We start from the raw sequence: 12,644 nt of genomic DNA on the forward strand, positions 1-12,644 counted from the left end.
GTGAGCGAAATGCAGAGGAACTGAAGATGTTGATTTTCTGTCCCTGATCTTGTGAACCAAGCACAAAGGTGCAATCCAGCCTGACAGCATCTCTTTTTCCCTGTTTTTATTTTGCCCAGGTCCTTGGCAATTGGTCACCAGTATTCCTCCCTGGGGACTCAGCCCATCCTGTGCGGGAGCATCCCGGGCCTGGTGCCCAAGCAGCTGCGCTTCTGTCGGAACTACGTGGAGATCATGCCCAGCGTGGCAGAAGGTGTAAAGATTGGGATCCAGGAATGCCAACACCAGTTTCGAGGGAGAAGGTGGAACTGCACCACCGTCAATGACAGCTTAGCCATCTTTGGGCCCGTGCTGGATAAAGGTGAGTGAGGAGCTATGGGTTTGGGAAGACCAATGTCCATGGTGGAGCGGAAGCAGAGATCTTGGGAAACCTCCTGCGAGCTCGTTCCCTTGGGAAAAAACGTCCTGTAAAATGTCCTGCAGGAAGCAGGACTTGAGCGTGATAAAGGAGTGGGGTTATCTCAGTTCCAGCTTGGAGCAGGAGGTTGGACTAGAGACCTCCCCGAGTCCCTTTCAGCATGAATTATCCCATGATCCTACACCCCTGGGAAGGAGCACAGAGGATTATTGTGTTGGCAGTGGTCAAGCTGGACCTGGCTCCTTTTCTGACCCCATGCTGTGATTTCAGCTCTCTAGATGATAGCAGAGGGGAAATGATGGGCTGTTGGGGATGGTTCCTAGGGACTGGACTTATCAGATAACATCAGTTTTGATAGTGTTATGAAATACAATGAAGATCAAAGGCCTGGGGAAATCACCATCAATTAATGGTTCTGCTTTCCTTGGTTATGAACACAGCAAATAGGACAGCGTTCAAATCCCAGCAACTGTTTCTGAACCCCTTGATAGAAGTGGGAACTCTTAGAAATGTTAGAAATTTTAGAAATGTGGGAACTCCTAGAAATGTTTTGCCCTAAGCTGTTGAATCCTGTGAGATTTAAGCCCTCAGCTAAACCTGAGTATCTGGTCTTTTCTCTTGTAAGTTGGTAGGAGCCTATTTTAGTCTGTGAGAACTCCTTTATCCTTCTTCGCCCTTGTTGTGCGTCTTTTAAAGTCCAGCCTGGTCCTGCTGGTCTCACTAAGTCTGGGATAAGATTTGCCTTTCCCTTTAGCACAAAGCTTGCTTCCTTCCTTCCTTCCTTCCTTCCTTCCGAATTCCTTCCTTCCGAATTCCTTCCTTCCTTCCTTCCTTCCTTCCTTCCTTCCTTCCTTCCTTCCTTCCTTCCTTCCGAATTCCTTCCGAATTCCTTCCGAATTCCTTCCGAATTCCTTCCTTCCTTCCTTCCGAATTCCTTCCTTCCTTCCTTCCTTCCTTCCTTCCTTCCTTCCTTCCTTCCTGCCTTCCTTCCCTCCTGCCTTCCTTCCTTCCTTCCTTCCTTCCTTCCTTCCTTCCTTCCTTCCTTCCTTCCTGCCTTCCTTCCTTCCTTCCTTCCTTCCTTCCTGCCTTCCTTCCTGCCTTCCTCCTTGCCTTCCTGCCTCCCTCCCTTCCCTCCCTTCAGTTGCAGGGAATCTGGTGTATAGAACTGATCTATTCCCACTTTGGGATGTGTTCTGCAGTGCTTCCCATCTGGGTTTTTTTCTTTTACTTTCTCCCCTGCTGCATACTCAGAAGAGATTTGGGCATTTTCTTCCACCAGAGCAGATTGCTCCAAGCCCTGTCCAACCTGGCCTTGAGGACTTCCAGGGATGGGGAGTCCATGACCTCTCCAGGCACCGTGCTCCCAGACAGTCTGGGATGAGACACCCCACATCTCCTGTAGCAATAATCCTTGTGGATAAACTGCTCCTCACCTCCCTGCTGACCGAAGGAACCCCGATCCCACAATCTGCCAAACTCTCTTATCTCACAGCGGTGCTGCACGAAGGGTCTGTCCCTGCTCCAGACTGGAGGCTTTCGGTAGCCGGGCTCAGGGAGGGAGAGGAGACTGGGACGATTTCATAACTGAAGAATGTTGTTCCTTGAGGGAGAATCAAACCACCCTTCAGTTTTGCTTCACCTACAGCAGGAGGGGGGGAGAAAAAAAAACAGCTCAGTCGCATTCTTGTGCGGCAGATCCCCCAGGGTAGGAACATACTTGAGCTCCTACCCAGAAAGAGAGAAGGAGAAAAGGAGAGAGGGAAAGCAAGGAAGCAAAAATCTGTTTTGCAGCTTGGATTTTAAGTCACCCAGGATCTGAGTGCAGCTCTCATGTGAGTCAGTGGAGACCCCGTCCTCCCTCAGCACAAACCAGAGCAGCTCCTAAAGCATCTTCCCTTTGCCTCGCAGACTATCTGCACTCCTTTTGCTGAAAAGGACCGATTTTAATGCCTTCAGGAAATCCTTTCCAGGCCCAACTCTCACTGAGGCTGCCTCGCAGTCTGCGCTGCCCTTGCTGCTGTGGTACCTCATTGCTCATTCAGGGCTAGGCTTGAGCTGTGATTCAGCAGTGCCAAACTGTCACCAGGCTCTGGTCCTGTTAAGAGCCATGTTCTGATATCTCATCTAAAACCAGACTCTTTTTCCCCATCAGCCTTCTTGTGGAAAAAGATCCCACGTGTTTTAGCTAAGACTGTATTTATGTGCGGTTTTTTTTAGCCAGGCTTAATCTCCAGAGGTCCCTTCCAACCCTAACGATTCTGGGATTCCTAAAGAACCACACATCAGACAGGAATGGCATTGATGAGCTCAGCCACCAGGGAATGGCGATGTCCAGGGGATCCTGACCTGCTGCTATTGAAGGCTACACTTGACAGGCCTAACCCAAAATCCCTCTTGCTCTTTGTGTGTCACCCAGGGCAGAGGAAGAGCAGAAATCCCCCATCCCACCCTATTGGACTACTCGGGTTTGCAGGTCCTTGGTTGTGGAATAAACCTTCCCTATTCAACTTCGGGAGAGGTCTGAACTCCCCCTCCCTGGGAGTGTCCAAGGCCAGGCTGGATGGGCTTGGAGCAACCTGGGAAAGTGGAATGTGTCCCTGCCCATGGCAGGAGGGTTGGAATGAGATGAGTTTTAAGGTCAAGGCTGGGGAACAGGGCTTTTCTCTGTGGTCTTGGGAGTGTATGGCCAGCTGTGCAGCTTCCTGGAGAAACTTTCAGACAGTGCCACTGCTGGATTTTCCTTGAAAATCCCCAGGAAATGGGAGTTTTGGTCAGTGTAGACTACTTGGAATGCAAAAAACAGGATTCCTGTATGGGCAAAAAAGTAAGCCTCATCTCTTTCTCTCTACCTAAACCTAATCTGTTTAGGATTAGAAAATCATTTCTAATATAAAGGCATTACAACTCATTTCTAGTCTCAGAGAAATTCAAATCTCAACTGCTGGACAGTAGAAAGAACCTCTCACTTGAATTTTTCCAACAGCAATATCTAAAGGAAAAATATTGTTGTTTGTTTCTTCGCCTGTATTGTATAAAGTGGAGAAAAACATGGCCACGGCCACATGACCTGAAATGACCACCTGAGCCACAGCTCCTGCTCAGCCACTCAACTGAGAGGTCTGGCAGTTTTTAAGGCAACTGTTGCATCTTTCAGTTTACCGAGGAGAAGGGAAGATTCCCGAGTTGCCTCTAAAGATACGCGGGATAAAACTTGGGAGCATGTAGGACAAGGACACCCTGTCACTGAGAGCAGGAAGTGAACAGTGCAACCTGACGGGCATTTTCCATCTCCAGCTGAATTCCGTGCATTGGGAATTGTGCCTTTTGCATTAATTTCAGCTTTTGTGGGCTGAAGAGGCTGTTCATGCTTAAGTTGTGAGTTTAGAGTCTCTCGATGCCGCGTGAGCTCTTTTTGAAACTCCTCTGGGCAGAAATATGAACCAATCTCAAGAGAAGGAATACAATAAAAGCTTATCATGGCCCTGTCTCTTTAAAGGACCTCAGCACATAATTAAGTCAAAATAAAAGTTTCCTCTCTCTCCTGCCCCCATTCAATAAAAGTAAATTACCTCCAACTATTTAAGCCCGCAGTTCGTTTAAATTTAAAAAGGGAGCCCTTGTCTATCTATTTCTTTCACTCATTCCTACCTCCTTCTGCTAAAGACTGGCCGGGGCCTTAAACCTGCCAGCTGGGCTGAGAAATGGTTAATAGTTATTGTGGAGGAGCAGCTTTTAATGAACTATTGAAGAATGATACATTGATGGAGTAATGGGAGTTTAAGTCTCTCTGTAATGAAACAGGTTCTCAGCGCCGACCCATTGTGGTGTAAATACGGCACGTCTCTCCCACTGTTTGGTCAGGACTAAATAGCAGAGGCCAGAGGGGGGTCAGCTTATGGGGTCTCCGCTTTAGTTAATCAATCTGATTGGATTAGGGTCACTGCGATCCCTAATAATGTCAAAGGTTACGCCAAACTGGATTAAATGCTTTGTTGGGGAGGGCTCCAATTCTTTCAGCTTTGGCCGGCAGGGCTTGTTTATTAGACTTTAACACTCGTGTGCAGCCTTGGGAAGCCGCTCCGGCCCTTTTTGTGTCCGTCGGGCGTGCGAGGGGGTTGGACCAAGCCAGGGCGGGCGTGCCCCGTGGCTCTGCCGAGTGTCTGCACCCATCGGATGTGCCCTCCGAGGACATACATCACATTCCCCAGCGGACAAATGAGAGCCTGGTGGGTGACGCAGGGCCTGGGAGGCATAAATTCATTCCGGAAATAATGGTTGGCCGCCGACCCCGCTCCAAGGCAAATGTCGAGAGTCACAACAGCGGTGGAGTGACCCACTGCTCGTGTCCCTTGGGGTTAATCCCGTCTGTGTCCAGCAAAGCCATGTCCTTTCTGGTGCAGCTCCTGTTTGGGCAGCCACCAGGGTGAGCATGGAATGGAATAGGGAGTATTCAAGACCACTGGATTGCTTTGTTATTAAACTGGGAGGGTGTCTTGCCTTCCAGCACTTCCATCTCCAATCAAGGTGGGATGGGATGGGATCTCCCTGTCATCTTACCCAGACTTACCACAAAGCTTAAAAGTTTCCTGTTATCTTGCCTCGCCATGTTCCTGCAGGTGACACTGCCTTACAGACACGGCAGAGTGTCCTTCAGGAGGGGACACCAAACAATCCCTTTGAAGGTCCCTCGGCAGGGGAGAGGGGCAGCACTAACTGTGTGTTACTGGCAGAGATCTGAGATCCCTGGATCTCCAGGGCCTCATTCCATGCCACAGCAGAGCACACAATGCATGTTCACGGCCTGACGGGACTGTCACATTATCCAAGCAGGCTTCTTGCATGATCCAGACTGGAGAATTTCCCTTTGAGACTTCTGGAACGAAACCAAAATCTGAATTTGACTACATCTCTTTCCGAAGGACATTTTGCCTTGACATACCACCAAGAGATAGACAACCTCCTCTTTACAAATCTCCTCCACTGCTCTGGGGTTGACAACCAGCCCCTCTATTTTGTCTTCTAGCAATGACCATTTCCTTTGCTACTTAGACTTCCTAAAGAGTTAAAAATGGGGCCTGCAGAAGAGCCGTGGGTCAGCAAGACTTTGGGTCCTTTATGCCAGACAGCGAGACAGGTCGAGGTAGTTCCAGTTGTTGCTGGGGTCCTTCAGGGCATGATTCATCTGATGTATTCCAGACAGTTAGGATTAAATTATTCACACCCTGACGTTTCTACATCTCTCCATCAATCACTGAGGGAATCCAGGGAGACCGGCTCTGGATGAGAAGACTCTTGCTCCCAGGGACTCCATGAAGGGCAGAGCAGGCATCTGTCTAGCTCCTGAGAGATGTGGGATTCAAATCACATCCAGTTCTTGTGGAATGCTGGTGGGCACTGTCACCTTTGCAGCCAGGCTGATTTTGGACTTGGCTTAGTTTTGAAGTGATGCTGTTTTGGACTCTGTACTTTTTGGGGATAAGCCCCATGTATTCTTTCCCTCCAGAAAGCCCAAAGCTGTGTTCAAGGGTTGACTCTTTACCACTGTGGATGAGAAAGCTCACCTTGTGTTTTCCCCCAGATTAGGCAAGAATGGAACCAGACTTTTAAATTCAGTTATAATCCCTCGGAGACACGAGTCTCCTCCATATTTTTTTCTTGCTGTGTCATAACAGCATCGTGCCTCAGGCTCCCTGATAGGCCTGATCTCATCTCCCAAAGTTAGATGTCAAAGTCTGAGCGAGTCACCCCAGGCTCCCTTTGTAGGCAGTGGAGAGCAGTCGGCCTCTCCAGGGAGCAATTCATCTGACCTATCTCAGACACCTATCTCAGGATAACATGAATCATAGCAAGATGTTTATTTCTCTCCATTGACTATAGAGGGAGCCTAGGGCTACAGCCTCAGACTTCCATGGGTGCTTCTTGGAGGCCCAGTTTGGGGGCAAATAGTCCCCACCCCTGACATTTCTCCTGTTAGAAAGCAGCCCTGCCATCCAGTCCCAGTTAGAGAAGCCATTTTAATGATGGAGCCACATGGCACTGGGAAGGACCTCCCAGACCAATGAATGCAGGCAGTCCCTTGCTATTGAAGGCACAACAACATCTCCTAATGGTTTAAAATGAATATGTTTAGCAGATCTCATCCTATTTTCCTGATGGCATTCTGGCATCTCGGTTGTCTCCAAGCCAAACGTTTTACCCCCCTCCTTTTCCCTGCTCTGGATCAGCCTTCTCCACTTCTGCAATAAAGTAAGGCATGAGCAGAAAGCCACAAGATACTGATCCATCCAGGAGGTTTGTTACATGTAGGAGGTACTCTCCGCTCTCTCATGAAACTCTTCCCAAGAGGATCTGATTTCCAACCACACCCTGTCTACCTCTCCGCTAATGGCAATTTGGGCAGCTGCCCTGGTATCAACAACGGAGATCTACAAACTCTACCCTGTAACTATGGGGAAGGAAACTGGAAGGATCAGGATTGAAAATGCGACTGTGCAAGCTCCTCTCAGCCGTCAGGATGCAGAAATCCTGCGGGCCAGAGGTTTGCCAGCGCTGCTGGGGGGAAGGCTGGCACATCCTGGCTCCAGACAGGAGCACCAGCTGGGTTTAGTGCCCGTGTAAACTGAACTTGGCGTGGGGATTGCTGCATGGGGTGAGGGGATGCTGCACTGCTGAGTCCATTCCAGCCCACAGGACAGCCCAGATTCCTGGCTGCAGCATTCCTGACCGGGGTTTTGGGTAGCTAGCTCAGTACAGGCAGCATGCTGGAGCTGCAGCACGTTGGACAAGCAGTTTGGGGAGGTCTGGATGAGCTGTAGCCGCATCCCTGGTTTGCAGCCCACAGAGTCCTGGGTGATTTGCAGCTTCCCCTGAGCCTTGGCAAGAGCTGGAGGTTGCAAGGGCAGCAAAGAGAGATGCTGAGGAAAGGTGCCAAGGTGTTATCCCTCAGCTTTATCCCTCAGCTTTTGGGAGCAGGAGACCAGTGAGGTGGTGAGGAGCTCCTTCTCTTGCTGCTGGAGCCAGGTGGGGCCATCAGAGGGGTCACTTCATCCTCTTGTGGCTTCAGAGGTGTCCAAGGACAGGCCCTGGGCTGGGATGGCACCCAGGAGAGTGTGGTTAACATCACATCTGGCTGCATCTGCCTCTCCATCCCCTTGGGTCCGTGGGCTCAACCATTTTCGGGGTTTCTTAGAGGCTCTGACCTCATCACCTCCCTACCTGCACAGCGATCCCGGGATAAAGATCCGGCTCCCGCACATCTGGAGAGGAGACAGCCCGTGCAAGCAGCTGTAAACAGCCAACACCCAGGCGCAGGCTGCGAACCCTGAGAGGAGTGATGGGCAAAAGGAAATGGCAGCGACTCCAGGAGCCGATCCCGTTTGCTTTCTGCGCTCCCTCCGCCTCCCACTGCACCAACCCTCATCTGTCAACCCTGACATGCGGGGCGGGGGGGGGGGGTTGCCGGTTGTTTTTTTTGGTTTTTTTTTTTTTTTTTGTTTTTTTGTTTTTTTGTTTTTTCCCTGGCGACTTGAACATTAGACGGGGGATCAGGGAGGGGAGAAGGAACAAGACAGCCCGTGGCTACAAAACCGGTGGCGTCTCTCCCGGCGGCGGGAGGCACTGGAAACTTCTGCCTCGGGCTGCGCTCACAATGCGCCGGGCTGGCAGGGAGCAGGCTGCGCGGAGTTATGGATTTATTTCCTTCCCCCCGCTCCCCTCCTTCCCCTCTCCCTGCTGGGCACACTGCATTCCCCCAACTGGGCTCAGGTTGGTTGCAACAAGGAGCTCCCTCTGCCGCATCCCGAGAGTGCCAAGTCCAAGCGTGGGAGCTAGTCCTAGACAAAAGGGAACAGTAGAGGGAGCTGATTAGCATCCCTTTGTCCCGGGAGAATCCCAACCCCAAATGGGCCCTTGGCTCGCCACGGGAGGCACAAACACACACACACACACGCATGGACGGGAGCCAAGCAGGGAAGCAGGGACAGCGGAGGCTTGGTCGCCTTCATCCGGGTGCTGGGGGGAAGGGGGACACCGTGGGGGCTGCTTTGGGTTGGCTCCGGCACCGGGGACCGCCGTCCCCAGGGTGGGTTTTGCTGGTTGAGGAGATAAACGTGTATCCCTATGTCCCAAAGAGCCAAAAGGAGCGAAGTCTCCTGACAGAGAGGGATCCGAGCCCGTGAATGTGGCTTTTCTTCCCCGGGAGATGCGTTAGGAGCTGGCAGTGCTGAATAGAGGCGGGGATTTTAAGGCCAGAAGGGGCTGTGGGATCATCTGGTTGGACTCCTGTGACACTAGCAGAGATTTTCCTCCTCTCTGTCCTTGAGCAGATGAGACGGGGCAGCCAAAGGAAAACCAGGGTGCGTGAAGATGTCCTGCGTGGGTTTTTTTCTGCAGTGGGCTTGCACGGCAGGGGAGTGAGGGTGTCTCCTGCAGAGCACCACGGCATTTTCCAGCAGGATATTGCTCAGCACATTCCCTGCTGAACTCTGAGGCTGGAGGAATGGTGTGCCTGGATGGATCAGCCTCTCTCATTCCTTGTTTCCTCAGCCCCGTGTTTCTGGGAGCATCTTCAAAGTGAGGGCTTGTCCATCCAAGAAGATGCACGGGGTTAAGAGAGAGGCAGGGATCAGCCCCCAGGAGAGGGAATGGCTCAGAAGGGTCGGTGTGACTCTGGACTTCTGCTGTGCATGTGACTGATGTGCTCCTAGGAATGACTGAGGCACAGCTGACTCTGAGCAGTGAGGACAAAGCAGAGGAAAGCAGGTTTTGGGGGGCTCCAAAATCTTGGGAGATGCAAAGGGGTCAGAGAGCTCCACCCCACAGCAGACCAGTGTAAGGTGGGCCCATAAAAGAGGGTGGTGGATATGTCACAGTCTGGATATGGGAAGGAAACTGTTGTGGGTTGGGCAGGCTTTTTAAGGAGGTGGAAGGTGGCGTGCTGAACCTCAGGGAAGCTCTGGAGCTTTGGCTGGAGGTGACCCTAAAATCTGATGGCAAAACGATCTACAGAATATGAATTCTATACATTTTAGGAAGTTCTTTACTCAGAGCATGGTGAGGCTCTGGCAGAGATTTCCCATGGAAGCTGTGGTTGCCCCTGGATCCCTGGAAGTGTCCAAGGCCAGGTTGGACATTGGGGATTGGAGCAACCTGATATAGTGGAAGGTGTCCCTGCACATGGCAGGGGGTGGAACTGGATGATCTCTAAGGTCCCTTCCAACCCAAACCTTTGTATGCTTCTGTGAAACACAAAGAGAGATCCAGAAAGCCACCAGATCCTGGGAAATGCAGAGCTGTCCTCGAGCCCTGGGAACAGGTCCTGACTGGAGAAACAGAGAGTGTCTTTCACTTTTTATTCCATCTTGACTCATGTCACCCTTCCCAGAGAAGAAAAGCAGTTTTCAAAGCACTCATGACCCAGCCTGGGCCAGTGACGGGGAGCAAGGCAGAGAAGAGTTTCTGGTTCTGGTTTTGCATCTGGCAGAGCAGATCCTCCTTCCTCTGCCTCTCCATTCCCCATGGAGCCACCACAGAACCGCCTGGATATTTCAAAGTAGGTCACAGGCAGGGCCCTGCAGCTCTTGCAACACAATTCAGGTACTTTCATTGGCCTCCTCATGAGTGTTTCTCTCCGGTTTGATCGACAGAGCTCCACGGAACGCTTCCCGGTAGGCTGCACTTTGCTGACTCAGCATCTGGCACAATTTCCTCTCCATTATTTCCAGGTGCTAAATCACATCAAATGATAGCTAATAATTATGGTTTATCCTTTCCTAATCACGCTGCTTTCCCAGGGAAGCTGTTGCCACAGGGATGTTGTGGGAGTGTGGATGGGTGGGGAGGGCACCAGGAGATGTTTCTGTTCACCCCGAGCCATGAAAAAGTGGGAGACCCCTTAGGCTAAGCACACAAGAGTCAGCCTAGGAGAGACTATATCGTGTCAAAAATGTGTTTATTTATTCTTCTGAGCCAGTTTTCCATCAGAAAAGGAAGCTGCACCACACTGGAGATGTTTTGCAGGTTCCCCTTAATTTCCAGGAAAAAAAAAAAAAGCCCAACTTTGGTTTTCCTGAGGGCTTTTTTTTTTTTTTTGCACATTTCAGGTAGTTTCATTTGAGTGTTTGAAAATGAGGCGTTCTATTTCTTTTTAATTTAAATGCAACCTTATGCTAAAATAGAAAATCATTAAACCATAGAATATTGAAGTGGTTTTTATATTATTGAAGGTGATTGACTTTATCTTCTCAGTCAAAGAAAATCTGGCATTAACAAGAAAAAACACTTCATTGGCCCAAAAGTTCGGACTCTTACATGGTCCATCTGGTTTTCCACTCTTGAAAATGAAGCAAAACAGAATTTCCTAGAATATGTTAACTCTTTTTTTGGCCCTCGTTACTAACCTTAGCCATGGTATGAGCTCCAAACTCCTTCATTCTGCCTGAATCCAGAATTAAAAATGAGCACTGGTCACCTAAAAAAACCCTCTAAATTCATAAAGCAGCCTCACAGCTCTATAAAACGAGAGCTGTAAGAGATAAGACCCAAATCTGTGGTTTATTCTCAAGTAACAACCGCTGAGTCCTGACATGAAGATGCTCCCACGGGAAATTTCATAGATTCTTCTTAGAGAAGAAATAAAAAGTAAAAAATTATTTTAGTGCAGTTTGGTTTGGTGGAGAAAGAAGTTTCTGTTCCTACAACATTTCCAGTCTGCTTTTCCAACTGGATTTCAGATACAGATTCCTTGAGAGGAGAGTTTGAAGATGTAAAGGAGTCCTGAGAGGGAGCTCTGTGGAGCCCAGTTTTTATGGGAAATGTTCAGTGGTACTCTGGTGAGATTTATATTCAAGTTGTAATCTGTGCCCAGAACCTAAAATTAAGAATATTCTGCATTTTGCTCCCCTGAGCACGGGGTCTTCTCCTTCAAAGTCTATCTCTTGCACCTGAACACTTCAGAGATGACTTAGCGGCTCTGAAAGCAAATATTAACTTCTGTAGAGTTCTGTTTATGGCTTTATTAATTACAACTCTGGCCCAAACACACCCTGATATCATTGATTTCTGTGGATCAGGAAAGATTGAAGAGGATACAAATCTTTCATCATCAAATTCTCTATCTCATTCTTTTTCCATTGAGAAGGACAATGGATTTTGTCTGCTGGTGTAGGTTCTCAAGAGCATAGAATTTCTGAACTTCCCAGCCAGCAGAAAATCACCATCTCAGTTCTCAGTTCCGTGTTTCCAGGGTTTTTCCCAAGGGTTCAGTAACTAAATCAAGTAATCAAAAATCAAGATGTGAGAAAAATCATGTCATAGAATCATAGTATGGTTTGGGTTGGAAGGGGCCTTAAAGATCCTCTATTTCCAGCCCGAACAACAAATTTAAAGTTAAAAACTCTCCCTAAAATCTCCTCACTTGAAACAAAGCCAGCCACCGACCTTCAGAACAGTGCTGCCCCATCAGCCATCGACACTTTTGTTCATTTATAGGATGGTTTGGGTTGGAAGGGACCTCTAAAGGTCACCTAGTCCAACCCCTGCCGTGAGCAGGGACACCTTGAACTGGGTCAGGTTGCTCAGATCCCCGTCCCACCTCACCTTGGATGTTTCCAGTACATGTTAAAGCTGGACATCCCTGAAATCCTCAGATCAATCTCACCTAAAGCCAGTGATTTTTTTTTTTTTAAACAGAGAAGTGCAAAAGGTGTTCGTTTTGTCGGTTGCTTTTTTTTTTTAAGTATTCCAAATATATTCCCATATTTAGCCTGGTTTTTCACATAGCTGCTTTAGAAGCAGATTATACTTTGCTCTAACAGCCACCAGTACAGCACGAACCTCTTACAGGGGTGCTGGCTACAAAATATTAGTTATTCAAAGTCTGGAGAGTGGGGTAGGTGCAGTTTAGAAACATATGGATCAGCATTCCAGCTGGAAAAGAGCCTATAATCACTGGCGTTGCAACTCGGTGAGGTCACTGCGTCAAGCACCCCGGATAATTCACTGCATGTATTTACCCATTTTATGGGGTTGACCACTAATGGGGTTGGCTAAAAGCTGGAAGTATATTGGGCTTTTCTTGGTAGGGATGGGTCTTCTGATATTTAAGAGGCTTGGAGCTCACTGCTGGTTTGGAAATGCAGGGCTGTGCCTTCTTTTGTGAGGTTTGTGACTTGTGGTGTTTTAGGCTTTTATTTGGTTCCGACAACGCTGCCAGAATTAGGAGGGTGTT

The 12,644-nt window shown here is 49.1% G+C and overlaps 1 protein-coding gene across 1 annotated transcript in view; it reads left to right on the forward strand.

Annotated features, from left to right (window-relative positions):
- The window catches only part of WNT3A (Wnt family member 3A), a gene marked incomplete at both ends in the record, with an annotated part of 83,673 nt that overhangs the window by 48,389 nt on the left and 22,640 nt on the right, over positions 1-12,644 (forward strand). The window contains one exon of the mRNA XM_082277237.1: positions 120-361. Coding sequence (XP_082133363.1) covers positions 120-361 — 242 coding nt within the window. The remainder of the gene's footprint in view (positions 1-119; positions 362-12,644) is intronic.

This window comes from Coloeus monedula, assembly GCF_965178545.1.
Source record: "Coloeus monedula genome assembly, chromosome: 1".
Taxonomy (NCBI): Eukaryota; Metazoa; Chordata; class Aves; order Passeriformes; family Corvidae; genus Coloeus; species Coloeus monedula.